At 48.6% G+C, this 13,787-nt stretch overlaps 2 protein-coding genes and 1 long non-coding RNA gene across 5 annotated transcripts; 2 read left to right on the top strand and 1 right to left on the bottom strand.

Moving 5' to 3' along the window:
* Nucleotides 1-153: 153 nt before the first annotated feature.
* LOC141028824 (uncharacterized) lies at nt 154-2,056 on the top strand. 3 transcript variants are annotated; one of them, XR_012191034.1, is made up of 5 exons: nt 154-500; nt 587-653; nt 740-834; nt 909-1,190; nt 1,275-2,056. It is a non-coding gene; the product is annotated as an uncharacterized lncRNA (long non-coding RNA). The 3 variants fall into 3 exon arrangements; XR_012191033.1 differs by having other exon boundaries at nt 157-653; nt 909-1,146; XR_012191032.1 differs by having other exon boundaries at nt 157-653.
* A 278-nt stretch (nt 2,057-2,334) lies between these two features.
* Nucleotides 2,335-6,781, bottom strand: LOC141028823 (protein synthesis inhibitor I-like). Its single transcript, XM_073506116.1, has 3 exons — nt 6,364-6,781; nt 3,271-3,368; nt 2,335-3,157 (listed from the first exon to the last, which is right to left on the bottom strand). The coding sequence occupies exons 1-3, from the start codon at nt 6,502-6,504 to the stop codon at nt 2,371-2,373; spliced, it is 1,026 nt and encodes a 341-aa protein (XP_073362217.1). The 5' UTR covers nt 6,505-6,781; the 3' UTR covers nt 2,335-2,370.
* Nucleotides 6,782-7,288: 507 nt separating this feature from the next.
* On the top strand, nt 7,289-8,816 carry LOC141028825 (uncharacterized). The gene is made up of 3 exons (XM_073506117.1): nt 7,289-7,366; nt 7,468-7,614; nt 8,136-8,816. Exons 1-3 carry the CDS (start codon nt 7,289-7,291, stop codon nt 8,814-8,816), a joined length of 906 nt encoding a protein of 301 aa, XP_073362218.1.
* The last annotated feature ends 4,971 nt before the right edge of the window (nt 8,817-13,787 follow it).

Genomic DNA, 13,787 nt, shown 5'->3' with positions numbered 1-13,787 from the left:
TGGCCGAGTTTTGTTTTTGAAAAAAAACAAAAAAACGGCGTCTGGGGCCGGCCTTGGGTCGGCGGTTGGGAAACATCTCGCCCCGACGCCGAGATTTTCGCCGGCGCGCCCCCAGGCGGCGCTATTTGAGCGCCCCTGGGGGGGCCAAATCGAGTGGATATGCTCTAATGCTCGCATGCTGTGATTAGGTGTTGTGTGCTCTGATTTTTTTGTTGTTCTGGTAGCAGAGAAGTAGAAGTGTAGGGTTCTGACTTCTGAGTCCGCCGTCTATGCACTGAATCTTCTTTCTATTTTGCTGGACAGAGTTAGCGTGGTTGCGAGCGCCATGCGCTAGCAGAATGGGTGCTCTGGAGAAAATGATAAGAGGATTTGCAGAGAGGGATGGCGAAGAAGTGATCAAGCTGGAGCTGGGCAACACCTTCAACTCACTGACAAAGGCATACCACTGCTACAATTTGTATTCCTGGGAGCACAGATTGATACTCACTCCGTCCCAAAATGTAAGATCATTTTTTATCATTTTTGTCATATGATAGTGTAAAAGTGTTAAAAATGATCTTACATTTTGGGATGGATGGAGTATCAGATATGGAAAGAGCCGGCTCAATCCTGAGAAGTGGAAGACAATGCAGGAAATTGTTTGTGGACGCTCGGTAGGGAGTTCAGCCTAAGATATGTAAGTTGCTGAGCTGAATTTAAGATGTACCGTGCTGACAAATATTCTCGTTGGTTTGTCTAGGGGAAACCTTTGCATGAGAACAGGTGCGGGTGTACATGAGGTTGTAGTTTGATCGCCAGTCCGATGAGAGCTACGAGGAGAAAAGAACCAAGATTGTAAGTTAAAACTGTTCTGTGACGAAGAGTCTAGTCTTGAATGAGTGAGCTGACAAAAACCGTTTCACATTCAGGGTGGCGACGTCCTCAAAACGAACTCGTCAATTGAAATACATGCCAGCAAGGTGTACACTCGGGCGAGCAATTCGGCCAAATTTTGTACTAGTTGGGTGGGTATCGGGTCGAACAGGCTGAGAACAATGAATTATACAGGGCAACACACACTCGGCCTGAAAAGAAGGGAGAAATGGAGCAGGGTTGTTTTCCTGGTGAAGATGATTGACAATTGAGCAGAATCTGAATGTGAATGTGGTATGTTCGAACATATGGGCATGTTATGCTGTCATGTTCTTAAGGTGTGCACAAGTACAGAAATTGTGAAGCTGATCATTAGCCCAATCCTGGGAGCTAACCTATACTATTTGTTTTGCATGAGACAGATTATGGACTATCGTGGCATGACAGAGATACCAGAAAGGCACATTGTAAAAAGGTGGACAAGGGATGTGAGGGATGTTTTGCCAGATCACCTTCAGCATTACCAGGGAGACCAGCTCTGTGCCACCGCGCTAACATTCAGGCATACAAGAATGTACGTCAAGGCACTAGAGCTGGTTAAGCTCGAAGATGTGAGTGTGGAAGCGTATGAAAGACTGATGAGTCTGTTCGAGCAAGCCATTGTTGTGATGACGCCATTTGAGCATGCCAGGGATGGGCTTGGGCTCGAGGACCGTGCTACCAATAAGCAAGCCACCAAGGTAGCTGAGCAGGCAGTAACTGTTGACAGCGCACACGACAGGATGTCAGGGCACAGCAACCTCCTTCGTGATTGGGAGCACCCCTGAAGATGAGGACTGCAGGGAGGCCTATGAACACGAGGGACAAGACGCTGTATGAAGGCCTGAGCAAAGAGGAGTAGATTCTGTAGCATCTGCAAAACGCAGGGTCGTAAGAGAACAACATGCCCGCAGCAAGGAGACGCTCCTAAAACGCAGATGAAGGAAGCAAAGTGCAGCAACCTATTGATACGGACGATGGGATGAGAGGTAATCGGACATGACAGAGGTAATCGGATATATCGACAGAATGAAAAATCGGCGAGCCGTGCCATGCCAACCGAACCAACTGAAAAACCAGAGTTTGGGGAGACAAGTACCCGGTTTAATTATTATTATTAGGGGAGATATAAGTGCCCCTATGCTTTAATACATGTTCAACACAACTTGGCAGGGTAACATCCCAGAAGAATATTTATTCAGCATGGAGTTAGGAACCAAGTCAACTCCATGTGTTGTAGCTTTTTATTTATTCCTTATTAGGCTTCAGATCCAGAGGAGGGGTAGCACTCCATCACTGCACTCCATCTTGCCCTTCTCCACACCTGTAGTTCAACAAAAGCACATTCAGCTCAAGGCTGCTGTCATGGATCTAAAACCCCAGGAAAGTTCATGGTACTAATGGTGGGCAGAGTATCCAATTCAGCATTGTAAATTGCATGGTATGAATAAAACGAAAGAAAAATACTTGCCTGCATACCTAAGGGCGGTGGCCCCAGCCCATTATGCTATCCTGGCATCTTTTGCCCTTTATCAGCAGTCTCAAGAGATATGGAGCTCCTGTTTTTGATGTTCTAAGTTTGAACCGTACATTGTCATAGTTCCACAATGTCTCATAATAATAGGTTTTACCATATTTGAGGGTGGGTTTCCACTTCTCCAGCACACCACACGACAGTGAAGCCCAGCTAACTAAGAGCTCCTTAGGCCGCTGAATATAGTATCCAGTCCTTGAGTTCCATTTATCAAGTAAAGATTCATGAATCTCCGTGAACCTCTGTGCCTCACATAATACTACAGAGTACCTTGCCAGTGAAGTTGTCATCTGAAAGAAGTCGCTGACTCCATGTTTGTACCGAGAAAGAATCTTCAAAGCTCTCTTCATTGCCCTTTTGCCTAGATCAAGGTTTGCAAGGTTTGACCTACGACCAACTAGGTCTCTATAACTTCCACCGATTCCTAGAGAAATGGATCCGGGGAGCATACTTGAATATTCGGCGAATGAATGGATAATTCCTTGGGGATTTATGTATCCACCGATATACAGGTTATCGCTTCTAATCAGAAATACCACCTGATCATGGCCATTTACAATCTTGTTATATAACCAGGCCGGCGGTGGTTTTGCAACTCCAGTCTGATTTTCAAGCACAGGCAGACCTTCCCTTGACATGGTAAATGGCGAGCGCATTTTGGCTACTCGACGTCCTTCCCGAGCCAACCTAGCATAGTCCTCTAGATCCGCTTCCATCCCAATAAGTGGCACTCTGCCAATTAAAAAAGAACTAATTACTAAAGGCCATGAAATATTCGCATACTGTATACTTGTATTTATGCATTTAGTATAAGGAAAATAAAAACAAAAAAAAGAGGTTCATACCCATTAATACTCTCAGGAATCTTGATAGCACTAGCAGGTTGAAATGCAATTACAACTCCTACCAATGTAATGAGAAGCTTTGCAATAGGAGTGAGTCTCTGCACAAAAAATGAAGACAAAGATGATTATGAGTACTTGTCTTTTGGTACGTACTTATATTTTTATATTTATTTTTTGCCGCTGCCGGGGTTGATACTAAAACTGAGTGTCGTAAATCTCATGAGATACAAGCCTATTTATTGTTTAGGAAAACTCTTAGTATTATCTACCGAGTCATTTGCTCGGTCCCACACACACCGCATCCATATCTCTCCCAGTCATATCTTTTCTCCGCGACTTTTCTCGCCCGCAACTTATCTTTCTCCTCCATTTAAAGCATCTTCAACAGCCGCGCCAAAAGACGCGCTCGCGGTAAACTGGGCTTTTAGCACGTGCGGGACGTTTTCGCGCGCTCCAGCGGTGGCGGGAAACGATTGCGCGCGCGCGGGAAAAGGCGGCAGCCCGCACGCTAGATTTGGCGCACCGCGTTCGGCGCGCCTATAAATTGCGGCGCCCTCTGCCACTCTCTCTCGCTCCCTCTAGCGCTTTCTCTCCTCGCCGCCGACACGACACCACCGCGCCATCATGCCGCCTCGCCGCCGGGGAGGTTCGGGTTACCGCGGCGTCCGCGTGCGTCCGTCCGGCACATACTCCGCCTCGATCCGGTTGGGCGGTGGCGTGCGCCTCGGCCTCGGAACCTTCGACACCGCCCAGGACGGTGCCCGCGCGTACGACGCTGCGGCGTGGCGCCTCCGACGGTCCCGTTGGGACATGAACTTCACTGACGTGGCGACGCCGGAGCGGGCACATGAGTTGGCTCCTTTCCCGCGGCTTATCACCGACGAGGATCGGCGCAAAAACCGGAGGCGGGAGCGCTGTCTTAGCCTGGCCGAGATGGACGAGGAAGCCATGGCGTTGTGGAGGCAACGCTTCCCGCAAGATATTATCAATGAGGAACAGTTCTTCACCGAGAGGAGGGCGGGGAGGGAGGAGAGGAGGAAGGAGCGAGCCGCCTATCACGAGGACAAGCGAACGCGAAAGGCGGTCGCTAAATACAACATCGCGCTAGAAGATGCGTAGTCCTGGGACTCCCGCGACGAGCGGTTCCTTGACGCCTACGCTCCAACGTCTGAGGAGGACATCACCGAGGCAGAGTCCGAGTCGGAGAATGACGAGTAGTAGTAGTTTTTCGTTTTATTTATGTATCGTAGAACTATGTACTATGGACTATGTATTGTAGGAGAAGACTGAACTATGTACGCATTTCTATAAAATATAGCGCGCCTGCTGGAGCGGCTCGGGCGCGCTTTATTTTGCGGCGACCGCTGGAGCCAGCGCACCGCCGCGCGCAAAACCTGGCTCACCCGGCGCTGTATTCTGACTTTTAACGCGTCGCGCGTTGCGCGGCTTTTGGAGATGCTCTTACCCCCTTACCTCTCGCCGGATATGGAGACAGCTCTCGGCCGCTACCACCACTTTCCCCGCCACCGTGAATATAGAGAGGATTCAGACGCCGACCACCCTCCCGCGCATCCAAATCCCGACCGCGAAATTGATGCAACATCGCCGGTTGCATCACCGAGCGTCGCGGGTTGCTGTGATAGAGCTTCCTCGCGCGCCTGCCAGCGCTACGATGGAGATTCAGCGTGCGACCGCCAGCGCTGCGATAGAGGATCGCGTGTCGGCGCTGCAATGGAGCACCGCGTGCTGCTGAGGGCGATGCGATAGAGCTTCAGCGTGCGACCGCCGGCGCTGTGATAGAGGATCGCGTGCCGGCGCTGCAATGGAGCATCGCGTGGTGCTGAGGGCGACGCGATAGAGCTTCAGCATGCCACGGACGGCGCGTCGAGCCGGAGTTCCCCTCGCGTGAACCACCTGGTGCTGCGACCCGCGTATCTTGCCGGCAACGGAATCTGACAACGAAACACGCACGGTGGTGTGCACGCGGCGGCGGAGTCTCAATGCAGCGTGGGCGGGTTGCAATGTTCAGATGCTACTCTCGTCAGTGCTGCCGGCGATGTGGCGCTCCTCGGCGGCCACCGGTGCTGCGATGCAACGTTCATCGACGTCAGCCGGCATTGTAATGGAGCACTGCGTGCTGCCGAGGACGCTGCAATGGAGCTTCAGCGTGTGACCGCTGGCGCGTCGAGCCGGAGTTCTCCCTCGCGTAAACCACCTGCTGCTGCGACCCGTGTATCTCGCCGGCGACGGAAGCTGACAACGCAACACGCATGGTGGTGCACGCGCGGCGGCGGAGCTTCAATGCAGCGTGGAGAGGGGTAGTTGCAATGTTCAGATGCAACTCCCGTCAGTGTTGCCGGCAATGCGGCGCTCATCGACGGCAGCGGGCACAGCGACACGGCGCTCCTCGGCAACTTCCAGTGCTGCAAAACGCTCGTCGGTGCTGTCGGCGGTTCTATGCAACACGTGTGTCGCTGCGAAGAGGAACCAGTGATGCGCGATGCAGCGCTCATCGGCGGCGTCGGTGCTGTGGTGGAGGCACTAGTGCTGCGGGAGCGGCGGCAGTGCTGCAAAGCATCCACGGTCAGAGTGGGGGTGGCGGAGCTGCAAGGCACCAATGGCAAGGACGGTGGCCGGCGTCGCTCTGATTTTTTGTAGCACGAGTGCTGCCGCGTGGCGAGAGATGCAACAGGTAGTGCGCAGCCTCGTGTCTCGTCGGGGTCGCAGCATCCGCTGCTGGGTGGCCGCCGGCGCCGGTGCCACGGCGGAAGCGTTGAAGCTCATGTGGTGTCGCGTTGTGTGTAGACCCGGGGAAAGGAAAGGAAGACTGGCTGCATCACATGAATCGAACGGCCACCGCGCCTGAATCGTACGGCTGGCTAGCCGGATGATTTCCTGGGGAAATCATCCGGCTGATCCGTAGCAGCCGCCGCTATTGTTTGTCACCGCTTAACCGACAGATCGATTAGACATATCCTCCTCTAATTAAGATCTAGTCTAGTAAAAAACTGCTCAGATTCTAAAAAAGACTGCTGGAATCTACTTCCACTGGAGTATATATATATACATAAAAGGGGGAGAAGGCATCGGTACCTGATTGTTGACGATGCTGCGGTTGACTGATGTGTCCGCCTCAACCTCCTCCGCCGCCGCTACGGCCTCCACCGGCGACAAATCAACCGCCGCCGCCGCTACGGCCTCCACCTGCAAAGTCGCCGCTTCTTCCCAGTCCATCGTAGCAGCGGGCAGCGGCAGCGTCTCGGGAGTGCGCAGAGAGTGGCGGCGCAGGCCCAGTGCTCACGGGCAGGTGGCGAGCAAGAGCAGCGTGAGGGGAATGTGGAGGAATAAATAAAAAGGGAAAATCGTGGCGGCGCAGGCCCAGTGTTCACGGGCAGGTGGCGAGCAAGAGCAGCGTGAGGAGGGGATTCCTTTGTGTGGAGCAATAAATAAAAGGGCAAATCGTGTTTTAGACGAGTATGTGGGATAAGCGATAATACTACATCCTACATCCACGGAGAGACAAATGGGATACCCGCCTAAAGCACATCGCTTCCTTCCACTACCGTTACGCTGTGTTGTGCAGCCTGTGCTTACGTTGTTTACGCTGGAGCGCCAAACTCCCAAGCATCAACCAACGGCACATAGCTACAAACTAAACAACATAGTTAATTGCAAGGAACTACCACACTTCGGCACGTCGTGACGAATCAGTACCATCAGTCATTTTTTTTGCAGTTCAGTACCAGCTCAGAGCCTAAGTGTTGCGAAACGGTCTGACAGTCGTATAAGCCCGTATTGACCACGTATCTGACCGACCGGCCCAAGTGTCAGGTGCCACGGTGGCCTACCCGCTCGGTCACTCGTTCCAGCCCGGCTCGTTCGCACCATGTAGCTGGGTCGGGGCTCGTCGGACCGGAGCCAACCGCACTCTGTCCCTCTCCTCGCCCCATCGCCCTCGTCGCTCCAATCCACCGCCACTCACCGCGCAGACCGCCGCGTCCGCCATCGCCGCCGCGCCATGGTCTTCGAGGATGAGAGCAGCGATGACTTGTCCAACCTGCAGATCTCCTCCTCCGAAGACGGTATGCATTATCAGGTCAGTGGTAGAGCTAGGGTGAGTTAGGGTTAGGGTTTCTGATTTAAGGATTTTGGGGATTTGCTGATCTGGTTTTCTGATTTGGGGATTTGCTCCTGTAGATTCCTGCTAGTATTGAAGACCAAGACTACAATGGCTTGGAGAAGGCATCAGAAGGGCTCTGCGTGGAGCATCGGCTGCCAACTGAGCGTCGTGTAGCTTTTGAATCATTTGAGACGGGCAGGAGGTTTCTAGTTTGTGCTCAGCCTGTAAGATTCATGCTCTCTCTCTATGTTCACTGTAATATAGTTGGTAGCCTCTGTTTAGTAAGTTAGTACTACTGATGGAGTACTCCTACTGATGATGAAGCACATTGTTTAGTTATTTATTAGTAAGTTAGTAGCTTTGATGCTCACCTTTGTTAAACATGCCACCTGATGTTAGTAATATATATGGGCAGCAGCTTAGTTGGTAGTGGAGATGCTCATAGTTTAGTTATTTATTAGTACTGAAGCTCACTGCAACATGTTGTGTAGGCATGTGCTCATGTATATTCATGTTTAGTTAAATTGCCCACTTTTTTGTAGTAGTATATATGACCAGCAGCTTAGTTAGCAGTGTAAATGCTAATTTTTAATTGAGGCAGTATAGGTTGCAGTAGAAGTAGCACTTTTTAGTTGACCACATGTATAGGTTGTAGTTCTTATGCTCTTAGTTGATTTTTTAAAAGTGCCCTTTCATAATTGTAATTCTTGAGAGAGTAACAATATAAATGTTTACTATATTACAGGAAAGTGAGAATTGTGGTTTTCTTGCGTGGGTTGACCCAGAGTGGCCTCCCACAATGCAAAATGCATTGTTGAAGCTTTGGGAAATGTTTGAAGACAGCAGGCATGCTAGGAGGAAGGATAACCTGGAAAGTTCACTTACTATCCACCACCTTAAAGAAGAGAAAAGGAATCTGGATGCCAACTATGACAAACTAGTTGAAGATGTCCATCAACTTCTCGGTGCACAGGAGGACAGGGTGTTGGATTTGAGCTATGTGCAAGCTAAGGAGAAGAGAGCTGAGGTTGCCAGTGCATCAGCTGTGGCTGGCATGAAGAATGAGATGGAGAAGAAAGAGGCAGAGAACTTGAAGCTGAAAGAGAAGTATAAAGTGCTGATGAACCTGCTAGAAGCTCAAGGCAGTGTCATTAGGAACCTGAAGACGAATCATTTGAAAGAGAAGGAAAAGCTAACTGAAGGCAACAACAATTTAAAGATTCAGGTTGATGAGCTCACCAAGTCTGTGAAAAAACTCACAGAAGAGAATGTGCAGCTGAACCTTCACATGTATGATCTCAAGAGGGGACATGAGAATCTGATAAAATGCAGGGATGAGTTAAAGCTCCAGCTAGCTGTTCAGTTCAATTCACTTGAGAAGAGCAAAGAGAAGTTGAAGTTGATCCATGACATCTTGAAGGAATGAGGTAGATGAAGATGATCTGGTAGATGAAGTAGAGCATACCTATCATGATATATGTTGCTTTGATAGAAGGCTTTGCTAATCTTTTGTGAAGGGTGGTTTAGTGAAGTGTAATGTATGGATGTAGTAGTTGTGAACAATGTTGAACTCCACTATGCTATGGTCTTTAGCTAATGTTGTAAGAATCTATTAATTATGGCTGTAAGAATCTATGGTTATGTTGAACTCCACTATGCTACGTTATTTAGCTAATGCTTTCTTAGATGGCTCAAGTTATACCTCTGATGAAATATGTTGCTTTGATGGCTGTTAGATGGCTCAAGTTATACCTCTAAACTAACGAATCCTGGTCCAAATCAAACCTTAGTGACGTTTTAGCCAAAAAAACGCTAACGTGGCCACTGTCCTATAGCCAAAAAACGCTCTGAGTGGTGGCCCTGGTTATAACAGCAATGCGTGGGGGCGAACAGGAAACGGATTGGGGATTTGGGGGAAAAACTAGGGTTAGGCGACGGCGGAGGCGATTCCTGAGCGGGCCGGCGGCGGAGGCGATCTCGCAGGGGGCGGCAGCGGCGGCGGCTGCGTCCAAGGCAATGTCGTGGTCTTCGGGTCATTCTCAGGCTCCCAGCTTCCGTCGAGCCTCTGGAAGGAGAGGGGACGAATCGAGGTCGCCGGTGCCCTACCGTGAGAGCCCGATGGCGTACGAGCCGGAGAAGCTCTGCTGGTGCAGGCCGCGTTGGAAGGCCCCGAGATGGATCTCATGGAGCCATCAGAACCCAGGCGGAGGTACTACGCCTGCGTGGATGCCATGGTGAGCTTCATTTTTGTTCTATTTTTCTGTTCATTAGATCTTCTCCCCTCTCAAACCCTGATTTCTGTTGGTACAGCATGGTAGTTGTGGCTTTGTTGAATGGCATCATGATCATCTGCCCAAGTTTTTGAGTGATTTGATCGGAGATTTGCGGGATGAAGTGTGTAGGCTGAGAGGTGAATCAAGTGTTGCTGTGTTTGAAGATGACACTGCAGTTGTGGCTCTGCCTGAAGCTCAAAGAGGAAGAGAGGTGGTGGCTATGTCTTTGGAAGACCAGCTCAATGAGAAAAATGCAGAGATAGATGCACTGAAGGGGAAATATCAGAATGTTGTCTTTCTTTTTCTTGTCTTTGTGGTAGGTTTAGTGACAGCTAAGATGCTGCTGCAGTAAGCTTGTTTAGTGGTAGTTGTGGTCAGGTTTAGTGGTACTGGTCAGTAGTTTAGACTCAAGTGATCTTTTGGCACTGAAGATGCAAGTTGTGGTCAGGTTGATCCTTGGTTTACTGAATGGTTGTGGTCAGGTGTTGCTGGAACTGAATGTTTATCCTAGTCATGTTGATCCTAGTAATGTGTTAGCTAGGTGTCTTTGTAAAAAAGATTTGGTATGTTGATCCTAGTAATGAAGTATGTGGCCATTATGGCATTATCATCCAGTTTGAGCATGATCTAAACTCATCTAAAATGTTGAATAATATTGACATGAGCATGGTTTCTTGACAAATGACCAAATTTATGTGCATGATATGTTGACAGGAGCATCTTTGCAATAACACAAAAAGCATTGAATTCTTGAATAATGCCAAATGACCAAATATTGCAGGCATAATATGTTGACAGGAGCATGATATGTTCACAAATGACCAGATGAGACTTAGTACACATCAGACCCAACTTAGTACTACATCAGAACATACATGGTTTTGTAGCACAAACAACTTAGTTCAGAAGCAAAATCCATAAGCATTTTCTGGTACACATCAGACCAAAGTTGCAACATGCAACCATCAGAATCATTCTATCACTCAATGGTTACCACTGGCAGTAAAGAATTACATCAAGCGAGTATAATTCCCTAGGACACTTGAAGGAGCACCAGAAGTAGAAGGACCGGAAGATGAAGCTCCAGTAGCAAATCTTGGGGCAGTGAAAGGCCTTGCAAATCTTGCACTAGCTAACCCTCTAGCAGATCTGGCAGTAGCAGATCTTGCAGAAGCAGATCTTGCAGTAGCAGTCCTTGCTGGTGGCTACTATGATCCTGATGGAGTATCTTCATTCCTTGATCTTGCAGGTGGAGTGGCTTCATTCCTTGATCTTGCAGGTGGAGTAGCTGTTGGGGAACATAGTAATTTCAAAAAAAAAAATCCTACGTACATGCAGATCATGGTGATGCATAGCAACGAGAGGGAAGAGTGTTGTCTACGTACCCTCGTAGACCAAAAAGCGGAAGCGTTAGCGCAACGCGGTTGATGTAGTCGTACGTCTTCACGATCCGACCGATCAAGTACCGAACGCACGACACCTCCGAGTTCAGCACACGTTCAACTCGATGACGTCCCTCGAACTCCGATCCAACCGAGCTATGAGGGAGAGTTCCGTCAGCACGACGGCGTGGTGACGATGATGATGTTCTACCGACGCAGGGCTTCGCCTAAGCACCGCTACGATATTATCGAGGTGGATTATGGTGGAGGGGGGCACCGCACACGGCTAAGAGATCCAAGGGATCAATTGTTGTGTCTATGGGGTGCCCCCTCCTCCGTATATAAAGGAGGGAGGGAGGAGGTGGCCGGCCAAGGGGGAGAGGCGCGCCCAAGGGGGGGAGTCCTACTCCCACTAGGAGTAGGACTCCTCCCTTTCCTAGTAGGAGTAGGAGAGGGGGGAGCAAAGGGAGAGGAGGAGGAGGAGAGAGGGGGCCGGCCCCCTTTGCCCTAAACCAATTCGGTTTGGGCCTTGGGGGGGGGCCCACACCTCCCTTGCTGCCCTCTATTTCCACTAAGGCCCATGTAGGCCCATTAAGCTCCGGGGGGGAGGGGGTTCCGGTAACCCCCGGTACTCCGGTATTTATCCGGTAACCCCCGAAACTCTTTCGGTGTCCGAATCTGGCCCTTTCCTTTTCCACCTCAAGCTTCTCAGCATAATGTGGTGTAATCTCCTACAGAGATGCCTTTCCTCTCTCTCTGTTATTATCCCACCTCACCATCTGCTTGTCCTTAATACCATCAATCATAGTCCTAATACGTTTTTTCCTAAAATCTAGGATGTACTTGTGGAACACCTCAGACAGGTTGTTAACAACCAAGTCTGTCTTGCAGTTAGTGTCAAAAGCATGCCTAGCCCATGTGTGCTTAGGTATTCCACTTAGCCACTTCCAAGCTTCCTCACTCTCATTTTTCAAGTCATTCATGGCAATGTTAAACTTGTGCTGGTTATAAGCATAGCTGGCATTATCCATGCATTTTTTAAGATCTTCCCCCCTAAACCCAGCATTCTGGAAATTTGCATAGAGGTGTCTAAGGCAAAATCTTTGATGGCAGTTTGGAAAAACTTGGTTTACTGCATTTAGTAGCCCCTGTTCACATAGCATGCTAGACTTAGCTGATGTACTACTGCATCTAGAACATAACATGCTAATGCAGAACATAACAGCAAGAACATAACAGGAAGATGCATGCATACCTTCTGTCTATCAGACATGATAGTATAACGCCCAAATTTCCCAACTTCTCCTCCTAGACATATCTTCAGTTGGTGTAGAAACCAACACTAGTTAACTGTGTCCTCTTGTCGAACAATAGCAAATGCAAGTGGGAAAATATTATTATTCCCATCTTTTCTAGTGGCAGCCAGGATTTGAGCACCAGTGGTGAGCTTAATAAAGCATCCATCAACACCTGTTGTTGCAACCAAAGAACAATTTAAACTTCTATAAAGCACTACTAAACTATATATTTAAGTCACTAAAAATAACTATAAAGCATTACTAAACTATATATTTCAGTCACTAAAAAGAACTATAAAGCATTACTAAACTATATTGGCATAGTTAACAATGAACTAAAAAGATTGTGATGTACAAATAACAATGATTTGAGCAGCAGTGATAATGGCATAACTAACCAATGAATGGTCTGCATCCATTGAGAAATCCCTCCCTTGCTCCATTTATGCAGAAGAACATAGCATGAAAGATTGGTTCTGGATGTGGTATTTTTGTAGTTGGTTTTGGAGTAACTGTTGTAACTACAACTCTACTACCAGGGTTTGTATCCATGATGGTCTGAGCAAATCCCTAAGTCTGGGATACTGCTTCTTGTGCTTCCTAGCACAGCTTCTACAACAAGGTTTTTGGTCCTATAGGCCATGTGCCTTGGCACATCAACACCATACTTCTCATTGCAGTTGTTAATCATTGTGGTTGGATCAGACCTGAACAGTGACTCATAGGTCTTTGCAAGCCACTTGGCACTAATCCTTGATGTCTCAGTGCTGCCAGGGCAAGTGTGCTCCAGCCTTATTTTCTTAATAGCAAAAGTCTTCCCCCCTTTGATAACTGCAGCAACTATGCAAAACTGGCAGTGCTCTTTCTTACAACAGGCAATGATCCTTTGGTCTGAATTTCTGTGATACCTGAAGTCTCTGGCCTGTGTGATGTGCAAGCTCAACAAAGCATCTCTGAATTGCTGCTGATCCTTAAAGCACATGTACAGACATAACTGCTGATGTGGTTGCTCAAGTTTGTCATTGTACCAGATCCTTGGTTTCCTTTTCTTGGCCCTACTCTTCCTCCCTTTAGGTAGAACAAATGACAGTGGCTCATGTCCATCATCTTCATCCTCAAAAAGCAAACCATCATCTTCTTCATCTGATGAAGGAATGAAATCAGGTTTCACCTCCTCCAACACACTTGAATATGACCTAGTAGTAGGGCCTCTCCTAACTACCAGCTTCTTTCTCCTTTTTGCAGGTTTTTGCATTGCTGCTTCTTCTGTTGCAACAACATTGACCTCATCGTCCTTCTCCTGCTCCTCCTCCTCCTCCATCTCAAACAAATCCTCAACCTCAGTGTCACCCTCATAATGTACTTGTTCCTCTTCTGAATCTTCCATCTGAATATTGATCTTCAACTTCTTGCTTTGCTAGTTTATTCCCCTCAATTATCTCTG

This window comes from Aegilops tauschii, unplaced genomic scaffold (genome assembly GCF_002575655.3).
Source record: "Aegilops tauschii subsp. strangulata cultivar AL8/78 unplaced genomic scaffold, Aet v6.0 ptg000307l_subseq_1:84294_obj, whole genome shotgun sequence".
NCBI lineage: Eukaryota > Viridiplantae > Streptophyta > Magnoliopsida > Poales > Poaceae > Aegilops > Aegilops tauschii.
Note: the sequence above shows the minus strand (reverse complement) of the source record. Positions and strands in the feature narration are given on the sequence as shown.

Bases quoted from the DNA above. Each gene is read 5' to 3' on its own strand.
- LOC141028823 (XM_073506116.1), bottom strand. From the start codon at position 6,504: ATGGACTGGGAAGAAGCGGCGACTTTGCAGGTGGAGGCCGTAGCGGCG. The intron at 3,369-6,363 runs GTACCGATGCCT...TTTTTTGTGCAG, and splicing joins GCAGCATCGTCAACAATCAG to AGACTCACTCCTATTGCAAA. The intron at 3,158-3,270 runs GTATGAACCTCT...TTTAATTGGCAG, and splicing joins ATTCCTGAGAGTATTAATGG to AGTGCCACTTATTGGGATGG.
- LOC141028825 (XM_073506117.1), top strand. From the start codon at position 7,289: ATGGTCTTCGAGGATGAGAGCAGCGATGACTTGTCCAACCTGCAGATC. The intron at 7,367-7,467 runs GTCAGTGGTAGA...TTGCTCCTGTAG, and splicing joins AAGACGGTATGCATTATCAG to ATTCCTGCTAGTATTGAAGA. The intron at 7,615-8,135 runs GTAAGATTCATG...ACTATATTACAG, and splicing joins TTCTAGTTTGTGCTCAGCCT to GAAAGTGAGAATTGTGGTTT.